This window comes from Onychostoma macrolepis, chromosome 11 (assembly GCF_012432095.1).
Source record: "Onychostoma macrolepis isolate SWU-2019 chromosome 11, ASM1243209v1, whole genome shotgun sequence".
In the NCBI taxonomy this organism is placed as follows: Eukaryota; Metazoa; Chordata; class Actinopteri; order Cypriniformes; family Cyprinidae; genus Onychostoma; species Onychostoma macrolepis.
In genome coordinates this window covers 6,067,068-6,091,323 of record NC_081165.1, presented here as the reverse complement: position 1 = coordinate 6,091,323, position 24,256 = coordinate 6,067,068, and the positions used below count along the sequence as shown (strand labels likewise).

Below are 24,256 nucleotides of genomic sequence, written 5' to 3'. Positions count from 1 at the left end.
CACCTTGAGTGGCTTATTGCTCGAACTCATGGCAGCAGTTATGTGATAAAGCCAGACATTTATTCAGCTATAAAAGTTCATCTGCTAATATCAGTTTAATAGCTGCAGGCCTGTGTTCTCACGGTCTGAGCTAGCTGTGTTTTCTGATGGTTTATCAGCTCTCGTGAGTGTCGAGGCCTCTGAAGAGCAGCTCCATGAAGAACCGCTGATCACTGATTCCCTTCATAATCATCTCAGACGAACCGTAGCCGTGTCTGACCACACTTGGATTTTCTGCAGTTGTGACAGATAATGACATTAGTTGCACTGTGACTATGAATTACTTTCATGTTACAGAAAACGCAAACAATAATGGCTTTGTAAATACAGTATGAGTGTGTTAGCGTGATCGCAGGTCACCCTGAGCTTTCTGCTGGAGTGAAGCCTGCGTGACATGAGGAGTGTGATGCTGAGTCACATGACCACATACCAGACGCGCCTGGACCCCTGACAAACACCACTTAATGAGCTCTGCCTGCTTTCACACAGATATCATGCACAAATTCCAGCGCTCGTATGAATCTGTGCGAAAGCATGTGAGAATTTCCTCTGTGAAAGCAGCCTTGTTCCCGGCCTCAGGTGTGTGTTTGCCGGCGGAGGATTAGAGGACCGACTGACTTTGATGTAAACGAGCCCGAGCTCTGAGCGCCGGAGATCTGCACATCACGTGTGTTTGACACCTGGAGATGAAGGAGGAAGTGAAGTGGCATGTGTTTCCTGTCATGCTGCTCATTGAGGGCTGCTGAAGGAGGCAGAGGGATTCATTCGGTGTGTGTTGAGCGCAGGCGTCAGCATGAGATGATGCTTTAATGAGTGTTTGGCAGAGAACCTGTCCAAAACATGTGCACAACACACTTCACGTGGAGCAAAGAGAATGTGGAAAAAGGCTCCTGAGTCGTAGTATGTCATGTCATTCTAGCCTTTTTATACATTTTTTTTGATGATTTTGATTGCTTCCATTGTCCTCATTTGTAAGACGCTTTGGATAAAAGCGTGCTGAATGACTAAATGTAAATGTTTAAGGGTGGGTTAAGGAGTAAGGGATGGGTCAACAGTGTAACTATAAATGTAATTACATGTAATTGCACGCAGGTATTTTTTAAAAATATAATTACAGTTTAAAAATGAGTATGTATACAATAAGTGCATTCTACCTGCATTGCAATGATTCATTTAAATGTAAGTAAATAGTAGGAAAATCCACCTAATATAAAGTGGGACCAAATAAATAATCAAAATATATTTTCATAACTGTAATGCAAAAAAAAAAAAATCGAACTGGTTTAATATTTACAGTATGGTAGTATGCTATACTTCTATTTGGGGTCGGTAAGAAGTCTCTTCTGCTCACCAAAGCAGCATTGATTTGACGAGGAAGTCAGGAATACTAATAATATTGTGAAATATTATTTCAATGTAAAACAGCTGTTTTCTATATGAATATCTGTTAAACAGTAATTTATTATTACACCAGTCTTCAGTGTCACATGATCTTCAGAAATCATTCTAATATGCTGATTTGCTGCTCAAGAAACATTTCTGATTATTATCAATGTTGAAATCAGTTGTGCTGATTGATATTTTTTGTGGAAACCATCATACGTTTTATTTTTAAGGATTCACAGATGAATAGAAAGTTAAAAAGAACAGCATTTATTTGAGAGGGAAATCTTTTGTCACATTATAAATGCATTTACTGTCACTTTTGATCACTTTAATATGTCCTCAATACCTAATACAGTGTTCATTATTTATAATAATAAATCTTACTGACCCTGAACTTTTGAATGGCAGTTTGAGCAAAGAAATGCTGGTCTCAGACAGGTTTATATGAGACACTAGTGCTCTCGCTCGATCCGTCGATGACATGAAGGACCTTCAGTGGGTGACTCAGGGTCATTCAAACATCTTACTCACAGTTAAACTTCTTTTTAAAATTATGAATTATTTTCACACTGAGCTTCCAAAAGAATGTGGAAACAGCAAAGACAGCATTTTAAATATTTGATATGTGTTTGTTCAACGGCATCTTTTACTAAGTATTAGAAATGAAGGCCTCGTATCAACAACTTTTCATCCGTGGCTGTGTTTGGTGATGTTTCTGTCAGTACATATATATATATATAGTTTGCTTATTCAATTTCATGATAATGAAATTACTTATTAAAAATATTTGATACCAACATTTTTATGCAGGATTTGAACTTGTTTAACTCTAAATATTATTTGAGTAAACGAGCAAGTTATTTTCCCAGCTGGACTCAAATCAAAGTATTATTTAATGGCTTCCCACACTGATTTTCTCATGAGGCATTTCACCAAATTAGGAAGTGACTTGTGGAAACTCAGCTGACGTCTGAGAGCCGTTAATAATGATGTTATGATGGTGGCCACAGATGGTTCCTCTTTCTGAGAAGCGCCGCCGATTCGCTCCAGACTCATGTGACCGTCACAGGAGACCTGCGCTCATCTGGAAAGCACTGATGTGGGTCAGATGGTGATGTCACACACACCTGTTTCCAGCGCAGTGTTGTTTTACACATGACCCGTTCGTTACCTGACCAGCGCAGATCCAGGTTAGTGTGCCAGTTACGGACGAGATTCACAGCGGTCACTCTCACGAACCCAAACAGCAGCGAGAAACAGGTCAACATCACAATCATCCAGCGCTGATTTAACAGACGCTTCTCCGGCGCAAACAACCCACAATAAACAGAGCCAGAGTGTGTGTGTGTGTGTGTGTCATCAGTTTATTAAAATTCCATCCATAATGCTCGATTGATCAAATACGACTGGCCTACATCAGCCAAACATCTTTAAATATAAAATACTTTAGATTTACTCTGTTAACAAAATACATACATACGCAGATCAAGTGGTCTAAATATTTATTCTCTGGATGTGGTGCACATGGAGCTGTGCTCTGGATGAACGAGGAGGTCAGCCGCAGGCGGATATGGGCTGGCTCAGGCCGCTGAAGTAGGACTTCTCTCTCTCGCTCATCAGCTCGAAGTGCAGCGGCTGCCGGCAGAAGTTACACTCGGTGGAGGAGTGCGGCTTCAGCTCCAGACCCACCTCCTTCCAGGCCTCCGTCAGCTTCTCTGTGAGGCACAAACACACAACACTCAGCACCAGACACTTAAAGCAGCTTCGTGCTTGTGGAGAGATGCACAAACTGGCCAAAACTGTGCCGTTATATAGCAACCCTATTAAAAAAGCGATATATTTAAAATGCATGCATTTCATACCAAGTATAGTTCAATTATCATATTTACTGACACGTTGCTCGAGACTTACTGATATAACAATGATAATTTATTTATTTGGAGTACTACTTGTGCACAATATCTTAATAATTAATGTTAACATTAATAAAAAACATTTATGTTGTAATGTCACTATTGATGAGGATTGTATGATCTCTGAATAATATCGGACTTTAAATGCAAGATATTTACAGTGTATCTGAAGTATACTTCAGCACAATCAAATATACTTCATATATCTTTAGTAGGACTTCAGCACTACTTTCACACAATTAAAGTGCATTAAGCACAAAATTAGTCGTTTCAGTTTAACAGACTTTAACAGTTTAGTGTACGAAAACTGCAGGGTTTTTTATTCAGTGCATAAATATGTAAATGGATTTGTAGTATACTTAGCATGAAATAAATGTATTTCAATACATTCTAGTATATTTATTTCATCTCATAGAAAAGCAAGCACAGAGAAAACACTTAGAACACCAAAAAACATACTGTATATCTCATATCTGCAACAGACCACTTTATTAACCCCATAAAGTGCCTCTCTTTATGAGCTGATTCCAAACAACATGCCTAAAAGCGCAAGACGCCAAAATGCAGTGTGAACGTGGCCGTTGTGATCAGAGTTTAGTTTGCAGATGGACTCACCGACGAAGTAGCTCATCATCTGCGGCGTGTGGTGCGGTGTGGGAGCGATGCGCAGCAGCTCCTCTCCGCGAGCCACCGTGGGGTAGTTAATGGCCTGGACGTAGATGTTATAGCGGCTCATCATGATGTCGCACACCTGCGTGTTCTTCTCAGCGTCCGCCACCTGAGGACACACGTCAGCGTCAGTCTGAGCAGCATTTACATCGGGACGCTCCTATTACACTTGTGCGCAAAACATGTGAATAAAGCAGCGTTTCCATCCAACGAGTTAAAGAGAATAAAATGAGCAACAAAACTGAGAGACTAAAGTAGAAGCTTCAATGAGATCGGTCCGCTGGTTAGTCAGATTATCCCATCGCACAAAGACTCTTTTGATGCGCATGGTGTAATTTATTCGGTAAATGTGATTCCATCGTAGTTTATGCACATTTTCTCTTATCAGATAAAAAGTTTATACTAATCATTTGCGCACATAAGTTTTTTTTAATGTGTATTTTTAGAATTTATGCACATCTTGACATTTCCATCCAGCATTTTGGGTTACACTTTATTTTAAGGTGTCCTTGTTACTATACGTTTAATTACGGAGTAATATGTGACCCTGGACCACAAAAGCAGTCTTAAGTTGCTGGGGTATAGTTGTAGTAATAGCCAAAATACACTGTATGGGTCAAAATTATAGATTTTTCTTTTATGGCAAAAATCATTAGGATATTAAATAAAGATCATATTCCATGAAGATATTTTGTAAATTTGCTACTGTAAATATATCAAAATGTCATTTTTGATTAGTAATATGCATTGCTAAGAATTCATTTGGACAACTTTAAAGGTGATTTTCTCAATATTTTGATTTTTTTGCATCCTCAGATTCCAGATTTTCAAATAGTTGTATCTCAGCCAAATATTGTCCGATCATAACAAACCATACATCAATGGAAAGATTATTTTGGAAAATTGACACTTAAGACTGGTTTTGTGGTCCATGGTCACATATTAATTAACTACATGTACATATACATTTTGTCATTTAGCAAACGCTTTTATCCGAAGCGACTTACAAATGAGGGAACATTTAAAGTAAAAGTCTGTGAAAGTGATTTTGTGCCTCTTTGTAATTACTATACGGTTAGGGTTTGGTAGGGTTACTTGCATGTAATTTTGCATAGCTTATTGTTACTATAATAGTAAGTACATGTTACATGTGTAACAACATCTTAAAACAAAGCGTATTTTTATGCGCTGTTCCAAAAGGCTGATAAGAGGTGTGGTGAAGCAGCGGGGGTAGTGTGCGCACCCTGACGGGGATGATGTGGCTGGGGCAGTGCACCACCGGCAGGCCCGTGTCCAGCAGCATCTGCCGCAGCAGCTTCACGTTGCGCTGGTGTTTGCGGCGCAGCGTGCGGCCCTCCTCGCTCTTCAGGATCTGGACGGACTGGCGCGCGCCGGACAGCAGCATGGGCGGCAGAGACGTGGTGAAGATGAAGCCGGCGGCGTACGAGCGCACCGTGTCCACCAGAGCGTTAGTGCTGGCGATGTAGCCTCCGACGCAGCCGAACGCCTTCCCTGCGCAAACACACACACCAGAGGAGAGAGGTCAGACGCAGAAACACACTACAGATGCCAGACAGAGAGAGAGAGAAATAACACACGGAGAACCAGCAGTCGCTCGGGTCATCAACACCGACCACAAGCTAAAACACACACACTAATCACAGTATCATGAATAACAAAATACAGACGCACGATTCATCCAAATACAGTCAAAATCACTATATGGCTTAGTGAGGTTATCAAATCACAAAGACCAGGATTCCATTAAATAATCATGTTCATCACATGCTTTAGAGTGAAGCAGTGAAGCTATAAATGCTAGTATTAAAAATATGTAAACTACTAAAAAGACAAGATTATTAAAAGACTAAATTGTGGCGCCCAACAAACAAGCACAGCAAACCTGGATTTAGAAACAAAATAATCATAAGAAAAAAAAAAAACGAAAAAAAAAAAACGCAATCATGATTTTTATCAGTAAAATCACAATCTGTGCAGCCCTGGTGTGGAGTAACAGGAACAAACAGGTTTGGTTGGTTTGTTCAGTGTGGGCTCATCTCCACCGGCTGACAGACAGCCATTCAGCGGCCGTCAGTGTAATTCAATGAGAGCCAAACGAGGTCTCGGGTCTCTAAGCAACAGCGGACGAGCTCTAGAGACTGAGACTCACCCAGAGTGCCGGAGATGATGTCCATCTTGTGCATGACTCCGTCCCGGTCTCCGATGCCGCCTCCTCGGGGGCCGTAGAGCCCCACAGCATGCACCTCGTCCACGAAGGTGATGGCGCCGAACTCGTGAGCCACGTCACACATCTGCTCCAGCGGACACACGGCGCCTGTGGCACAAACCAGAGTCTGCGTGAGCCCCGGAGCACAAGCTCAGCTCAGCTCAGCTCAGCTAACAGAGAGCCTGTGACTGACCGTCCATCGAGTGCACCGTCTCAAAGGCCACGATCTTGGGAACGGAGGGATCTGATTTCTCAAGCAGCTCACGCAGATGCATGGCGTCATTGTGACGGAAGATAAACTTCTTGGCGCCGCTGTTCCTGATGCCCTGAATCATTGAGGCGTGATTGCCTGCGTCTGAATAGATCTCGCAACCTGAGGAGAAACCACAGCGGCGTCAATGCAAAGTCCCAGAAACCTGACCCTCCAAATCTTACAAAGCAGCTCAAACACAAAAGGAACAGAAATGGAAATAAAGCCTGTTTTCAGACTTACATTATTATTTTCTTCATGAGAATCACATAAAAATAAATCAGTCTCATTGTGATGTTTATTTTTGTGTGTTTTTCTTTATTTCAGCAATGAGGTTTGTAGGGCCCTATGAAATCCCAAATTCTGTTTCCTTTTTTTCCATTTTAATTTTTCTGGACTAAATTACATTAAAGTTTATTAATCAGAAAGCCTGTCTAAATTAAAAGTCTTATACAATCTAACATCATTTTATTAAAAGTTTAATAAAAATGACACGTTTATGCAGCGTTTAATTTTTTTCTCACCTAATGTTTTATTGTTACAAAATTATTTGAATTATTTGTCTGATTATTTGAATGCATAAAAACAATTTCATTTATCCAAATTTATTCTTACATTAGCCTTATGAATTTTTTTTTTTTCCCTCAGAAATTCTGTTGTGTATTTAAATCTGGTTATCAAGTGAAGGCATAAAACATCAATTTAATTTATCCTTTAATTATTGAAAATTAAACAAACTATCTTTGGCAACCAAGAGGGATTTACTATTAAAATTAAAACATGGAAGAAATAGTGTGATTATTCCTTAAAAAATAAAGTTTTAACAATTTATTTACAAGTAGTGGTATTACATACATTCTATTCTGTCACAATTTCTTCAAGTAAACTGAATTTTTATTTTGACGGTTTTCTGTTTGTATTTGATATGGTGCTAGTTTTTTCTCAAATGAAAGGGTAAAATGTTCATGAAGTGACTCTCAGAGCAGTTCTGGAGATGTATTTATGTCCTTGTTTAGTGAGACGTCACACGCTTCAGTGTGTGTGTAGTAAACGAAACCGCACTTCTGCGTCATTCATTCACACAGAGACATAGGGCCCTAATTTTGGCAGAATGTGCTTCGCATTCTTCACGCAAAACATAAAAGGGGAATAATCACCAGGCAGCATCTTAGCCAGCGTGAAGAGCGCGGAGTCATTGGCCACGAAACACGAGGTGAAGAGCAAGGCAGCGTCCTTCCCGTGAAGATCAGCCAGCTCATGCTCCAGAGCCACGTGAAACTTGCTCGTCCCCGATATATTTCGAGTCCCTCCGGCTCCTGAACCGTGCTTCTCTAAAGTGTCCCTGTCGAGAGACATCACAGGATTAAAACAAGGACTTTTTCATGAGCCATCTGCTGAAGAGGTCAATGCAAAGATCAAGTTTGAACCCAAACCATGGTCATTTGGTCACTCACATTATGGTCTGCACCACCCGCGGGTGGCGGCTCATGCCGAGATAGTCGTTGCTGCACCACACAGAGACGTTTCTCTTGAAGGACAGTGACTCGGTGTAATCGTCCGCCATCGGGAACTCCGTCGCCCTGCGGTTCACCGTTTTAAACACGCGGTACGTGTGATCCTCCTTCTTCTCCTCGATCTTCTTTTCGAAGAACTCGTCATAGCGAAAGTTGGACACGGCTGGAAGAGAACAGTGAGTGTGAAACTGCGTTTCAAAATAGGAAGTGGTTTGCTGTAGGAGTTTCTTCACTGTAACAGAACGCACATACTTTTGGGCATGTTCTCCTGCAGCAAGTGAGAGACCCTGGTGGGCCGCTGCTTCATCAGCTTCTTCATCAGGTTTCCTCCAGTCATGGTGTCCTTCACCAAAGGATTCAGCTCAGATGGAGAGACGTCTGGAAAACAGAGACGGACAGTCCACAGGTTGGATTAGAGAGATCGAGTAGTTTTCAAAGCATCTTAACAAAAGTGGAAAAGTTGTAGTTGTTAACCAATTTAACGACAATCACTGAAGGAGGTCAAATAAAACACAGGACTGCGTGATTAAACAAAAACAAACTGCATCTCAAAACCATGCGTTCAATGTTTGAAAATGAAGAAATCAGGACAGCCATAAATATTTGCATTGTAATTTTGCAGGTATTATTATTATTATTATTAAATTAACATTTTATTATTTTTCTTACAGTGAAATATTACAATGGCATTTTTTTAGTTTGCTTTTCATATTTTTAGTAATAACAACAATAATAATAGTATAATAGCAGTAGTTATATTATTTTTCATTAAGATTCAATTTTATATTTAAATTTTCAGTTTTTTTTTAATTAGCATTTTTTGTGTTTTAGTAAAAATAACAATATACATAACCCTATAAATACAAATAATAGTAGTTTTTCTTAAGTACTCAGTGTTTTATTGTTTAGTTTCCTATTTCTGATGAGAAATTTCTTGTATTTTTAGTAATATTAACAACAATAAACATAGTAACAGTTATAATTATTTTGGAAACACTTTACAATAAGGTTCATTAGTTAACATTAGTGAACTACATTAGTTAACATGAACTAAGAATGAGCAATACTTCTACAGCATTTACTAATGCATTATTAAAATCACAAGTTGTGTTTGTTAACATCAGTTAATGCACAGTGAACTAACATGAATAAACAATGAACAACTGTATTTTTATTAACTAACATTAACAAAGATTAATAGTGTAATAAATGTAGTGTTCATTGTTTGTTCATGTTAATTAACTAATGTTAACAAATGACACCTTATTGTAAAGTGTTACCGTTATTTTTTGTTCAGTACTCAATTTTTTTTTTTTTAGTTTTCTGTTTTCAATTAGTATTTTTTATATTTTAGAAATAATAATAGTTTTTCCTGAAGTACTCAATTTTTTAATTTTACAGTGGATTTTTTTTAAATTGCAAATTGCAATTTTTCCTCAAACCGTGCAGGCCTATCATCATACCATCAGACCTCTGACCAAACAGATTTGTAAGCGTGTTACTTCACAACCCCTAACACACAGTAAACCACAGCGGAGCCAAACACAACAAAACACTTCCTCACAAACCTTTGCACATGGTGCGAACTTCAGAGACGTCCTCCTGAAGCGCCATGCTGGCCTGCCGCACCACGCCGCTGTTCCCCTGCCCCATCTCGGCCGCCAGGAACGGGCATCTGGAGGCGGACGCTTGACCGGCGGGCGGCACGGGGTGACCCGCAGGCACTCTTGACGCCTCTTTGGCTTCTAATGCAAAGAGAAGAGCGGACATTCTTCAGCAAGGCAAGCAAACACACTGAACTCAAGCACAAACGGCGGCGGAGACTGACCCTCGCCGGCTGGAGGAGTGCTCTCACTCTTCTGGAAGCTGGAGGACGAGGAGCAGAGCGAGCGCACCAGTGGCCTCGATGCAAGGTCCATCATGACGGGACACTTCACGGCGTACGCCACCAAGGACTTTCTAGCCTGCTGCAGGAAGGTCTGGGGGACACGAGACAGGAACGGGCAGCGGATGATGGCATCCATGACTGATTGTTCAGAGTCTGGAAAGAAACACAGCAGAGGGTCATTCAAACAGTCAACTACACTATCTTGCCAAAAGTATTGGCACCTCCTTCTAATGAACCGGTTTGACTACTTTAGTAATTTCCAGGAGTACAAATCTTAATGTTGAAGCACATAATGATATTTTAGGGAAACTGTTGCAACACACAATTTTTAGTAAATGAATTATGTTTCCGTCTTTGTTGCCACAGTTTTGGAAGTGCCTTTCTCTGTTCTGAAGAAGGGCGTGTTCCAATACTTTTTTCCATATAGTAGTGTACCACACAGGAACGGCTCTAAAGGTCACCAGCACTGGCCGGTGCGGTCTGCTTCTGTTACTTTCACATACTTGGCACAGAGCCGTGACTGTATTACAGGGACAATAGCTCAGGGATAAACGCAGACACATGGTTCGGTCTTACAGGAATCAAAGCACACTACACTGAGTACAGTATGTGTGAGAGCAATGCTCAACTCCTTACAGGACTCTGAGCCTCCAAACACCGCTAAGCCCCATTCAGACAACACTAAAGGAGAAGTGAATGTTGCTCACAGGTGAAGCATTAACATCCTCGTACAGTATCACAACAACAAACCTGATTTCCTCAATCAGACCAGTGTGATTCCGAGGAAAGAGTCCATGACTCAGATGATTAACGTTACTGTATCTCACACCTATCTGTGACCAAACACTCACATACTTATCTTCACTACAGGCTCACAGTGAAACATAAGAGCTTTCTGTGTCACATCACGAGCTAAAACTGACGCGTTCGGAGTCTAACTAACGTTACTGTAGTAAAAGCGTAGTAACCATGTTTTTTGGCGTATTGATTACCATTTGTATAACCAGTTTTACAACAAATACCAAGGTTAAACTATGGTTAGTGTAGCAAAACCATGGTTAGTTTGTGGTTACCATGGTTCAACTGTAGTAACCATGGTTTTTCTTTTGTAGTAAAATCGCGGTTAATTTTCGCAAGGGATGGAATCTATTTGTTGAATGGACATTTAATAGTTCGCCGCTGAGCTCTCACTTCACTTTACGCAGTTGTTAGATACACCGTGTGAGAAGATCTGGATTTAAAGATAATCTACCAGTGAAGTGAAGACTCTGGAAGGTTTACAGTTACAGAAATCTCAAGAGGATGGCGAGGAAACGCGACGCGAGCGCGAGACGCGTCCCTCATTAAACGCGCCGCGCCGTTTCTTCATCAACAAACTAACGTTACTCACCTCACGTAAGTCTGTCTGGGATGCTTGTTTTCTCGCACTGGGTCTGTCAGTAAGCAGTATTTGCGGTCTTTGGCCTGTTTCTGCTGTCGCGGTGAACGAGCGTTATCGTTATCCTGCACTGAGGACGAACGAGAGGACACACGGACGCGCCGGGATTATATCAAAGCCCAGCGCCACCAGATATCGCGAGACTTGCGTAACACAGCGTCAGCGCCGCAGACACGCCCATTTCCTTCCTGGAAACCTTCAGTCGTAAACCCTTTACTGACTAAAAACATTCTGACTGTTTGTGGTAGTAAACTCACTACTTTATTATTTCTTCTTATCTATAAGGTCTGTTTATGTTATTAATGAAATTGTACACTGAGGAAGTTAAACGATACCAGAGATTTAAGGAAGTTTGTCATTGCGCTCTCTTACCGGAACAGTTAGCATAAAAAAACATGCAATTAATCATTTAAAAAAACTCGCATGACTCGTTCCAGAAGTTTACATATTAGACAGAATAACATCTACGGTTATTATTCACTTTATTGTATCAAGTTGTACTTGTGTGGCGCGGTTCACAATGAAAATCGTGTTCAAGCACGGTGTTAATGTTTATATCGGCTAATTCTCCAAATGTAGCAGATTTGGATTGTTTACATGTAGTGCATCTGGGATTTGCTGTTTAGCTGGCTATATATCATAAAGTATAAAAAAGAAGCAACACATGTGAATGTTGCCTAATCTTCCTAAACATAAATCTGCCTAAATCTTATTTTCTTGTCATTCGGGTTTGGAATGATATAAAGGTCAGTACAGAGTCTTTTTTTTTTTATTTAAAAAAATAAAATAAACGAAAATAAGTCTTAATTGAATTAAGGACACGCATAGCAAATATGCCGAAAAGTGCGCCACCCAGCGGTCACTCAATCACTGTAAAAGCTGTCTGATAGCGCCACCTAGCGGCGAAGGAGAAGAGTGATATGATCAGCGTAATATAACGAATAAAAAACTTGATATTCAGAGAAAACCACAAGTAGATTTGATTAATGTGATATCTTAAAATCACTTCGTATAAACAGAGTCTGAAAGGAAGCGATATTGGTGCTATTTATAAGGAATATTACATTTAATACAAAAATACTGCCACTGAAAGAGAGATTTAATATAAGGAGCCCTATTAAACCGTGTCTGTGGGCTGAAACTCTACTGACTATACTTTGAGTGCCTTGGACTACTATTATTGTATTATCTTAACCTTTACTTTGGCAAACATCTCTATTATTATTGTTCATAAATACTGAAGAGCTTCAAGAGGACAAAGTAAAAAATAAATAAATAAAATGAATTAATGAATAAAATAGTAACCGTACATCAGAATGAAGAAACAAGAGTCAGTATCAAAACTCTATTGGTTTATTGATTTGAACAAAGCACTTTTTTACCCATTTCATATAGACAGTATATATGCATACGGTAAAATGGATGTATGCATGTCTGTATTATGCATTATTATTATTAGACTACTATGAGCCTGTAGATCTGTAACTTGAACAGATATAATAGGAAAATGAGCTTGACCTCATCTGGCATGCTCTCTACTTTGACGCTTGTAAATATTGAGTAGCAAACCTTTTTTTAAATGGCAAAATGTTGCAAATTATGCCCATTTGGTCAAGTGGTAGATCACAGCACTCGCAACAACAAGCTCCTGGGTTTGATTCCCAGGAAATGCATGAACCAAAAATGCACAAAGTGTCTGCAAAATGCTTGAATGTAATGAAGTGTAAATGTAGACGTACCTCCTGAGCAGGAGAGAATAAAATGTCAATGACACACTTAATGATTTGAGTTAATGATCTTTAATGCAATAATTGTGTGTAGCTTTTTCTTGATGTTTGCTGCAGTGTGTTTTCCTAGTTATACAGTCGGCACAAATCATTACCCAAGAGCCCGTTCTGTCCACCGACCCGAGCACATTTGTCCAGATATCCACTCCATCGGTTCAGTGGTGTGAGAGCGTCCTCTACTGACACAGAGCAGTGTGTGTTAGTGTGTGACTCTCCCGTCTGCTGGACTGTATTCACAAAACATTATGTCTCACCACTAAGAGCTCTCTGTTTTTAGCTAAGAGTTTTCTCTTAAAAACTATTCACAGAGCTGCTGAGACAAACTTTTACTAAGAAATAGAGAGCAGTCTTAAGCTTAGAGTAAGGGGGCGGGGTTTACCTCGTTGCTATGGGTGATGTCAGCGTGCTATGCACACAGTGATTGGCTGATATTTTCTGTCAGAGATTTATTCATAGAGCAATATTATGTTGCCATATTCAAATAGAGGTTTAAACATAAAAATGTTAATAATTGCCACACAGGCTAAGAGTCACTAATTAAACAAGTATATGTTCTGCTAATTGTCAGCCTCTTCTCGTACACAATTAGTGAATATGCATGTAAACAGCCTTTAATTAACAGAGTAGAATAATCACGGCTGATAGTAAGACATGCAAACATAAAAGTAAACCAAACTGGATGCAAGAGCATGTTACTTCTCGCCGAGCTGGTTAATGAAAACAAGCATATAATCAAAGGACAGTTTGGAGTTGGGATAACCTCCAAAACCAAAGGCGATACCTTTTTAAAAGCTCGTTATTGTCAAATGTTTCTAAAATGTTCACGTTCCGAGGCAGATTGCCAGAAACAGCTAGTTTAGGATGGTTTGTGCCTGTCTCCTCTTCACTGCTCCTAACGTTTCACAGATTTAGGAGCTAGTTTTAGCGCTAAAACACTTTGTGAAAAACTCTTAGAGCAAAAATTTAGGAGTCCTAAACTTGCCTGACCTTTAGGACCTAAACGTGGAGACTGATACGCCCATTATTTTTAAAGATTTTCTCCTAAATCGGCAAGTTATGAGCTACTTTTAGCCTTAAGATGTTTTGTGAATACTGACCCTGAACCTCAGTAGTCGCTGGTCGGTTTGAGGCCGTAAAATGGCAGTGCCAGCATTTCTCAGGACGAGATCCTGTGTGCAGTGGATCTGGATCTCCTGAAGGATCCTGTGGCCATTCCGTGTGGACACTGTGTGTGTGTGTGTGTGTGTGTATGATGGAGGAGCACAAAAACATCACGACGTCGTTTCAGCCGCAGCAGAGAGGACGGACCGTTATATATTTATATATATAATAGAATTGTGTCTAAAATGTAATTCACTTAACATTAACTTCTGTATAAAATCAATATCACGTTTTGCCATCGTGCTCATATTCATGAAAACAGCTCTCTTGCTCTTATTACTTAAGATATAAAAACAAGATCTCATACAAGTACTTTTCTGCAATCATAACTTGAATCTTTTGAGCATTTGTAATAATTTTGGTGAAATATTTTGACACAGTGAATTCTGACCGGCACAGCACTATCAAGCGAAATCAAATTAGAAATATTATTAATATTAATGTTTATTATGTAATATTGATGACATTTGAAGCAGGAATATTTATCATCAGATGAATGATGTTAACAAATAAATCAGACAATGTTGGCAATTTAGTGCTATCCTGCAGTTGTGGTTGTAAGGATGAAAGAACCTCAGATGCTTTGATCTCCTGAGAAACAGACGATACAAACAAGCACGGCATCTTCGAGACACTTCCTTCCCTTCTGTCCATTTCTTTCTTCTTAAATCCCTTCACCCATCCTTCCTTCTTACTTAATACATTATAGTCTACTCCCCAAGATTACTGTTATAAAAATGAACCGCGTCCAAAAGGCAAAGGAGGAGGTGTTGCTATAATTTATAGCAATATTTTCAGTATCTCTCAGAGGGCAGGCTTTAGTATAACTCCTTTGAAGTAATGATGCTTCATATAACATTATCTAGAGAAACAAGTGGTAATAATAAATCCCCTGTGATGTTTGTACTGGCTACTGTATACAGGCAACCAGGGCACCATACAGACTTTATTAAAGAATTTGTGATTTTCTCTCAGAGTTAGTGCTGACTGCAGATAAAGTCTTAATCGTTGGCGATTTTAATATCCATGTTGATAATGAAAGAGATGCATTAGGATCAGCATTCATAGACATTCTGAACTCTATTGGGGATATACATGTCTCAGGACCTACTCATTGTCGAAATCATACTCTAGATTTAATACTGTCACATGGAATTGATGTTAATGATATTGAAATTCTGCAGCAAAATGATGATATCTCAGATCAATATCTAGTCTTGTGCAAACTCCATATAGCTAAAACTGTAAATTCTACTCCTTGCTATAAATATGGTAGAACCATCACTTCTACCACAAAAGACTGCTTTGTAAATAATCTTCCTGATTTATCTCAGTTCCTCAGCATATGATGTAATAGGAACTATGGACTCTCTCTTTTCTAGCACTTTAGATGCGGTTGCTCCTTTACGCTTAAGGAAGATTAAGGATAAGAGTCCAACACCGTGGTATAATGAGCACACTCGTGCCTTAAAGAGAGCAGCTCGGAAAATGGAGCGCAGCTGGAGGAAAACTAAACTAGAGGTATTTCGTTTAGCTTGGCGGGAAAGTACCCTATCCTACAGAAAAGCATTAAAAACTGCTAGATCTGATTACTTTTTGACTCTTTTAGAAGAAAACAAATGTAACCCTCGGTATTTATTCAATACAGTGGCTATAATAAAGTATCAGCAGGTGTTGGCATTTCCCAACAGCACAGCAGTAATGACTTTATGAACTATTTTACTTCCAAGATCGATACTATCAGAGATAAAATTGTATCCCTGCAGCCAGCTGTCAGCTACAGTATCGCATCAGATAGTGCACTATAGATCCCCTGAGGAACAATTCCACTCATTCTCTACTGTGGGAGAGGAAGAATTGTATAAACTTGTTAAATCATCTAAACCAACATCATGTATGTTAGACTCTATTCCATCTAAACTACTAAAAGAGCTGCTTCCAGAAGTCTTAGATCCTCTTTTGGCTATTATTAATTCATCATTGTCATCAAAGATAGTAGAAAAGGTAGTATCCTCACAATTATCTTTCTTCCTAGAGAAACATGATATCTCTGAGGATTTCCAGTCAGGATTTAGACCGTATCATAGTACTGATCGTGGTTGTGGCTGATGATACTCAGCTCTATATTTCTTCGCGGCCCGGTGAAACACACCAAATTGAGAAACTAACCAGTGGTGTAGTGGAGGGTATACGCAGGTATACGGCGTATACCCACTTCTTTATCAGTCGAGATTCTGTATACCCACTTCTAAATCCTGGTGCGCGTCCTGCACTAGCCAAATCATGACAGTCCAGCATATGAGTAACTAATACAATCGTATGTGAATAAATGCAAATATTCTCTAAAAACATCCAGTAAAGACAGTGATGCGGTCAGGAACGAGACGTAAACACTCTCATGCAGTGTATGTTTCATTTATAGGCTACTCGAAGCCGGATGGCACTCTCGCGCAGAAAGTCCAAATCGGCCTCGTAGAAGTAGCTACTAACTTACGAGTCACGACGTGCAAGAATCCAGCTATCGCTGTAGCCAAAGATATCTCTACTGTTGCAAAGCTGAATAAAAGAAACGTTAAGAATGTAAACACATGATTGCAACTATATGGTTTATGTGTGTTTTCAAGTCATCTCCAGGTAATAAAAAGCATCTGATTCTGAATAATGCAGTGCTAATTGATAGCATTTATTACACTTGGCAATAGATAGGCTACTAGGCTACAAAATATATATTCTGCCTTATTCTGTGATAAACATGGGGAAAAAATGTAGTATATAGGCTAAACAAATCATAAAATTGTCATTAGGAAAATACAGGAAAAATATTATAAATTATATAATATTATATAACTATATAATAGTCAAGCAGTGTATTTGATTTCTCAGCCAATTAAAAGCAAGAGGAATAATTAATAAATAATAATAATTGTAATAAAACCTGTCAATTAGACAAAAAAGTTATCATATTTGACATTTCTGTCCCCCTCACTTCTGAAATGATTGAGAATCACGATTGTTTTGTTTGTTTCAAATGGAGATCATAATTCTCCCACAATTCTGAACAGACAACTAAACAAAATAGCATGCAATTTACTAGAGGTTCTGACAAAATGTCAGTTGCTGCAGTCTATTTATATTTGTTTATTTATTTTAATTATTTATTGCTAAATCTGCACCTCTTCTGTGGATAATATTATTTTCATATGATCCTTACTCAAGCAGCAGAAGTTAAGTGACAGTGTGCAAATATTACAATAGTGAACTAAATATGCAAAACTAGTTTTACATGTCACTGTTTATGACACAGGTCGGTTCATCCTTTGCCGGGTCATTTGAAAAAAAAAAAAAAATTGGGGGCATATATTAAGAGTATACCCACTTTTCCAGGCACCACTACACCACTGAAACTAACGGAATGCATAGTCGATATAAAAAACTGGATGACGAGTAATTTTTTACTGCTAAATTCTGAAAAAAACAGAGGTGTTAATTATCGGACCTAAAACCCCACATGTAATAACCTAGAACATTATCTAACACTTGACGGCTGCTCTGTCAATTCTTCTTCATCAGTCAGGAACCTATGTGTGCTGTTTGATAGCAATCTTTCATTTGAAAGCCATGTTTCTAGCATCTGTAAAACTGTGTTTTTTCATCTCAAAAGCATATCTAAATTGCGACCAATGCTCTCAACGTCAAATGCAGAAATGTTAATTCATGCGTTTATGACCTCAAGGCTAGACTATTGTAATGCTTTATTGGGTGGTTGTTCTGCACGCTTGATCAACAAACTACAGTTGGTCCAAAATGCAGCAGCTAGAGTCCTTACTAGAACCAGGAAATATGACCGTATTAGCCCGGTTCTGTCAACACTGCACTGGCTCCCTATCAAGCATCGGATAGATTTTAAAATCTTGTTAATTACTTATAAAGCCCTGAATGGTTTAGCTCCTCAGTACTTGAGCGAGCTCTTATCACATTATAGTCCTCCACGTCCACTGCGTTCTCAAAACTCTGGCCGTTTGATAATACCTAGAATATCAAAATCAACTGCGGGCGGCAGATCCTTTTCCTATTTAGCACCCAAACTCTGGAACAGTCTACCTAACACTGTTCGGGAGGCAGACACACTCTGTCAGTTTAAATCTAGATTAAAGACCCATCTCTTTAGCCTGGCTTACACATAACACACTAATACGCTTCTAATATTCAAATCTGTTAAAGGATTGTTAGGCTGCATTAATTAGATCAACCGGAACCGGGAACACTCCTCATAACACACGATGTACTCGTTACATCGTAAGAAGAACGGCATCTACGCTAATATTGGTCTGTTTCTTTCTTATTCCGAGATCACCGTTGCCACCAGGATCCAGTCCGTATCCAGATCAGATGGTGGATCAGCACCTAGAGACGACCTCTACAGCCCTGAACATCAGCGGAGATCAGGACACCTAGATGAGCCCCAGAGACAGATCCCCAGTGAAGACCTCGTCACCTAGACGGCCATCGGGACAAGACCACTGGAACCAGATGAGTCCTTTGCTCAATCTGACTTTGTTGCAGCTGGAATTGAACTGCTGGTTCATCTGGTCAGAGGAGAACTGGCCCCCCGACTGAGCCTGGTTTCTCCCAAGGAGTTTTGATTCCTGGCCGCTGTCGCCTCTGGCTTGCTTAGTTGGGGACACTTATTTTCCAGCGATATCGTCTACATGATTGCACAGATACTATTAGAACTGAACCGAGCTGGATGATGACATCACTGAATTCAATAATGAAATGCCTTTGACTGAAAATTGAGTGTTTAATCTTGTCATCTTACATTATTGACACACTATTTTCCTATTTTGATATTGGAAAGTTGCTTTGACACAATCTGTATTGTAAAAAGCGCTATATAAATAAAGGAGACTTGATCTGACTGTGAGCTGAAGGTGTTGTGCAGAGAGAGAGTGTGGACGCTGTTACTGGGAGCTGGAGTGGGAGATTTGTCTGTATTGCTGTGTCATATAAGAGCATCGGCAGGAAAGAAACTGGTTCTGCGTGTGTGTTTGGATGTAATGATCAGTCCCGGTGTTTGTCCTGCTCTCCCTCCGGATGCTTATGTTGGCACAATAATATAGATATTACAGGGCCTGTTTCCTCCAGCTGCTCTAGAATAGGAGTGTATGTGGATCTCAATGCAGGACCTCTGCCCTTCTGCAGCGTCTTGAATGTGACCCTCATCCACAGAGAACAGGCCACATTCACTCAGCCGCTATATCCAGGGTTTTTAGTCGGGTCCAGGTCGACATTGATCTAACAGTATAAACAATACTAAGATTCATAGGAAAGCTTTTAACTTTATAATAAACTTCACAAGATATTACAAGAGTGAAAATCTAATCTCATCAGATGAATCTCATAATGGTTTAATGTACAGGTGTGAGAAGAACACATGTGGAAGATTTATTCACAGTAACAATAAAATCCTATTTATATACCTGTTAATAAAGTGCTTGTGGGTCTTTGGATGCATGTGGTCATGAATTAGCTTATAGATGTTTAAATAGGGTTAATTTAAAAAAAAAATGTAGTTCATATTTTCATATTTTATTGTTTTGGAATATTAATAAAAAAAAAAATTACTTGGCTCAAAGAACAAATTAATTCAGTGTGCCAAACAAAGCAGGACTGTAATCGCCATAGACAGTGCGAGTAAATATGTGTTTTCTAGTTATCACTACTAACTGACTTTTAAATGCTGCATAGAAATGATCACAAATTAAATCATATACATTGAAAAACTCATCATTTTATCACATTTAAAAAAAAGAGGCTTGAATAACACGACATTTCTCTTGCAAAACATGTTTAGTAAGTTTGCTAAAAAGAAAGCAAGAAAGAAAGAAAGAAGGCTCAGCCAAAACTGTTGACAGAATTTCAAGAATGAGAACGACCAGAAATGTCTCTGAACAAGCAGCTTATCATTTATTTATACACAGAAATACAATACACAACACAACACATATGATTTACAGTGGATGAATAATCACAACATGCCCTCACATGACTATTTCCTTCCACTCATTCACAACTTATGAAATATATTTACTACATTTAAATATTATTGTTTCGGTGTGTTATAATTACTATCACAAGATTTGATGAAATGCACAGAAGAGAGACTGATTGCCTTGGATTGCTTGGGAGAATGAGATTCTTATAGATGTTTCAGATCTACTAATTACAAAACTCTAAAGACTTCACTCTGGGTGGTGTTATTTTTTGCCGAATCTTTGTGGCACAGCCATGCTCCATATCTGTCCGGGAACGGTCTCCCAGTCGCGAGACTGTATCCTTTCCTCTGTGGACAAGCCGCTCCGAGTCCCCCGACCAAACCTGGAGTGCAAAAGAATAATGCCAAAGTAAATCCTGTGGACATTTCTGTCATCTTTATGGTAGAGAATTTCTTACAGACCACCCACAATCTTCCATACTCACTGAAATGTTAAAAACGGTGTAAATGTTATGGTACTGCTGAATAGGGGATCCAATTATACGCTGTCTTCGACACAGTAAATCACCAGATCTTCTGCTGATAGTGACACAGGCATCATGCCAGCTGCACTCTGCCACCTCTCTGGCAGGACTTTCAGGGTAGTGAGTTTGAGGTGAGCAGTGTCTATGCCACATCAACTAACCACTGGGGTACCTCAGGGTTCGGTCTTGGGCCCCTTCCACTTCTAACATTACTGAGATGTTTCCCACCACTGCTACACACAGTCTCATGATCCCAACACAGATCTCCACTGGACTATTGCAATGCTTGAGACCCTTCCTCCGTGTGCAATCAAAACTCACAAATATAGGTTTTCAGTGGAAGTACTTGTGCTTGCACGCAGAACAGCAGCTGAATCTACACTACTCAAGTGTATGTACAGTTGTATGCAGTGTTTTTTCCTTGTTGACAGTATTGTTAAAGTTGGTAACTTTAAAGATGTGGTTATAATGTCATGCTCATTATGCCCATGTAAAAAAGAAGTGTGCTTAATTGTATTGAATCTTAGAAATTAAAAAAATGATGTTTCTTTAAACTATACGCACCGCTGTGGTTGGTGCAGCACTGAAGGGTTGCGTTCGTATCTCTGAGAGCCGTGGAGTAAAGAGCGCAACATTTCCACCAGAAGACGATCCTCCAGAAGATGATCCATCTGCTCTTCAGTGGCCTGTTACACATCAGTGACAGTCAGCATTTCCTTCCTTCACAAACACTCAAGCTGCTCTTTTACTTGAAAGTCTCTAGTCTGATATGCTACGACCGAGTAAAGAAGCTGTAGTGAACTTTCTTTAAATGTATGAGAAATTTCATAGCCAAGGGCATCTACCTGCTGCCATGCACTTCTGAACTTATATCGTCAAACATAGAAAAGTGTGTGTCTCACCCCTTGATTCTCCAGCATGTTGTCGCTGTCTGCGTCCTCGCGTGACTCCAGCAGGAGTTTGCTCTGCTCCAGCACGTCGTCTTTGGGGATGGACTGGCCCATATCGGTCATGACCAGCAGCACACCCAGCAGCATGAACCACACGCCCGCTTCCATCACTTCAGTACTGCTACAGCCGCTGGACCTGCACTGGTTTAGTGGTGTGTGTGGAGCAGAACTGGAGACTGGCCTTAAATACAGAGCACATTTGACCCCAGAGACGGATGAGGGTCCATCTGTGATGCTGGGATTGGTGATGGTCTGTATGATGGATCCCACAGGAGATCAACACGCTCATTCAATCTCATTAACAGCTCAGCAAAGACACTCCCAATACACTGGCCAGCTCCTGCTTTCCTCATATCAGTCAGGAAAAATGACACTCTGATGACATGGTCAGAATCAGAAGATATCTGATGTGACTGAAGTCCTGGAGATGCATCTGTTAACGTTCCCATTCATCAGCAGGAGATTACAGCAATGGTAGAATAGACAGAAACTCTTGAATGGTCATCACTGGAGAAAAATATCCTTTTGCCCTCATGATGAGGTTGCTACAGTGTTGGCTAACTAAAGCCTGACACACACACACACACACACACTGGGATCTGCCATTAAAGTGCTGCTCATGTCATCAGGGACGAATCTACGCAACACTTCCATTAACCACCATGACTACTAATCGGATTACAGACTGAAGAGCTGATGTGCATTTGAGGTGTATCAGATGAAGTTTCTATCTTAAGGCCTCATTTGCAAGATGTTTATCACAACAAAATGACTAAAGCTTTGTAAATAAAACAGAAACAAAACAAAACAAGTGTTATCTACACAGTGGGGTCTAACATATACTAGCATTCATCTAGACATCTTCAGGACATCATGAATGAAGCGGATGCTGCAGCTCAACTGGTGGCGCCGCTTCTAGCAACACAAGGTCATGGGTTCGACTCCACAGAACACATATACACACTGTAGAAAATTAATTTCTGTTGTAAATTGGGATTATTGTAGTGTTTTACATGAAAATAGGGTCACACTTTAGTCTGGGGACCAGTTCTCACTACTAGCTAATAACTATGGCTTTTGCCTCAGTAAACTCCTAATGTGCTGTTTATTAATAGTTAGTAAGGTAGTTGTTAAGTTTAGGTATGGGGTGGATTAAGATATCTATCTAGAATATGATCATGCAGAATAAAGCATTAATATCTGCTTGATATGTACTAATATGCATTCTAATAAACAACTATTGTAGTTAATAATTGGTCTTTAAAATAAAGTTTTACCAGAAAATACTATTTCAGTTTTTCTGCTTCATATTTCTAAGACTTCAAATGTTTTCCAGTGCAAGTCAAATGTGCCGTAAGCGAGAGACTCTTTAGATGAAAGCTTCTTCCAGTGAGCTGGAACATGTTAGTCTCTGAAGCCACTGCACACGTCGTCACGCTGAAGCGGCGTCTCTCAGGAGAGCACTTGTGTTTTAGAACAGATTTATTGCAGACTGATGAAGCTTTACACTAGACTGGACTCTTAATAGCTCACCAGAAATGATCACTTAGCTGCTGAACTTTTACTGACTCTCTACAGCTGATCTCAAAGAGACATAAGGGCTATATATAGTCCCATCTCTTATGCGAAAAGACGTGTTTAGTTTAACGGAAGCTAACATACGCCTGAATAGATTTTTATTCTTATTGTAAAATAATGGAACATTAGGTCATGAATATTGTCTCAAAAGTCATGGAAATGTATTGGCAAAAATGTGTACGAACCCTGATACCGTCCAATATGTGTTTCAGTATTCCAGTAAAGCAATGTAAGGGTCATTTTGCCACTCTTAACAGGTTTATAATGGTTTGGACTGCTCGTTTAGCGTGTCGGTTCGACTATGCGTCACATGCTCAAATTCCCTTGCTCATGTAAAGTCCCTGAACTCTGTGCTGGTGTACTGTGGACAACTCTCTGAGACTATCTGGTATTGCACGCTTCGTGAACATGGACTTCATGGCCACAATTACACTCTGAGCAGTTGTGTCAGACAGTTTGCTGATTTCTGGGAATTTGGAGTAATAATCAACAGACAGTGAGTAATCTGAACCAATGAAATGGAACAGATCTGTGCCAATTTTTGACCAAGGTCTTCCTGGTATTGGATGTGGTATCTTTGGCTCTCTTGGATTGCTATTCTTGTATCACACGCAGAACATTGGGGAACAAACTCTTCAATTCGGCCAATGCAGAACATTCCTGGCTCTTTCTTTACATTTCACACCTCCAAGATGTGATTCATGAATTTTCATCAGCATTTCAATTTGCTTTGCGGATTTGAAAAGAAGTCCTGATGCGAAGCTTATTTCTTCTTTGAAAGCCCAGTATGCCTGAATCTGTTTTGGAACCTCACTTCTTTCTTTAGGCCATCCATCCATCCTGTTCTGCCTCCTCTTTTCTTTGTGTATTTGTCACTGCTTATCTTGTTCACATTAACTAATTCAACTAGCATTTTCATTTGATTTATCTCGTTGGC

General features: G+C 39.7%; 2 protein-coding genes across 2 annotated transcripts; both read right to left on the bottom strand.

Annotated features, from left to right (window-relative positions):
* Positions 1 to 2,771: 2,771 nt before the first annotated feature.
* Positions 2,772 to 11,436, bottom strand: alas1 (aminolevulinate, delta-, synthase 1). Its single transcript, XM_058792328.1, has 11 exons — positions 11,277 to 11,436; positions 9,827 to 10,039; positions 9,567 to 9,743; positions 8,251 to 8,376; positions 7,939 to 8,161; positions 7,642 to 7,826; positions 6,428 to 6,607; positions 6,178 to 6,342; positions 5,251 to 5,519; positions 3,954 to 4,116; positions 2,772 to 3,140 (listed from the first exon to the last, which is right to left on the bottom strand). Exons 2-11 carry the CDS (start codon positions 10,020 to 10,022, stop codon positions 2,980 to 2,982), a joined length of 1,845 nt encoding a protein of 614 aa, XP_058648311.1. The 5' UTR covers positions 10,023 to 10,039; positions 11,277 to 11,436; the 3' UTR covers positions 2,772 to 2,979.
* An 8,879-nt stretch (positions 11,437 to 20,315) lies between these two features.
* On the bottom strand, positions 20,316 to 23,542 carry npffl (neuropeptide FF-amide peptide precursor like). Its single transcript, XM_058791992.1, has 3 exons — positions 21,694 to 23,542; positions 21,356 to 21,477; positions 20,316 to 20,650 (listed from the first exon to the last, which is right to left on the bottom strand). Exons 1-3 carry the CDS (start codon positions 21,847 to 21,849, stop codon positions 20,530 to 20,532), a joined length of 399 nt encoding a protein of 132 aa, XP_058647975.1. The 5' UTR covers positions 21,850 to 23,542; the 3' UTR covers positions 20,316 to 20,529.
* Between the last annotated feature and the right edge of the window lie 714 nt (positions 23,543 to 24,256).

Coding starts and splice junctions, on each gene's coding strand:
- npffl (XM_058791992.1), bottom strand. CDS start 21,849: ATGGAAGCGGGCGTGTGGTTCATGCTGCTGGGTGTGCTGCTGGTCATG. Junction 21,478..21,693: donor ACATGCTGGAGAATCAAGGG/GTGAGACACACA, acceptor GATGTGTAACAG/GCCACTGAAGAGCAGATGGA. Junction 20,651..21,355: donor GTGCTGCACCAACCACAGCG/GTGCGTATAGTT, acceptor TTTGCACTCCAG/GTTTGGTCGGGGGACTCGGA.
- alas1 (XM_058792328.1), bottom strand. CDS start 10,022: ATGGATGCCATCATCCGCTGCCCGTTCCTGTCTCGTGTCCCCCAGACC. Junction 7,827..7,938: donor CGGGTGGTGCAGACCATAAT/GTGAGTGACCAA, acceptor GTCTCTCGACAG/GGACACTTTAGAGAAGCACG. Junction 4,117..5,250: donor GCCACATCATCCCCGTCAGG/GTGCGCACACTA, acceptor GTGTGTCCTCAG/GTGGCGGACGCTGAGAAGAA.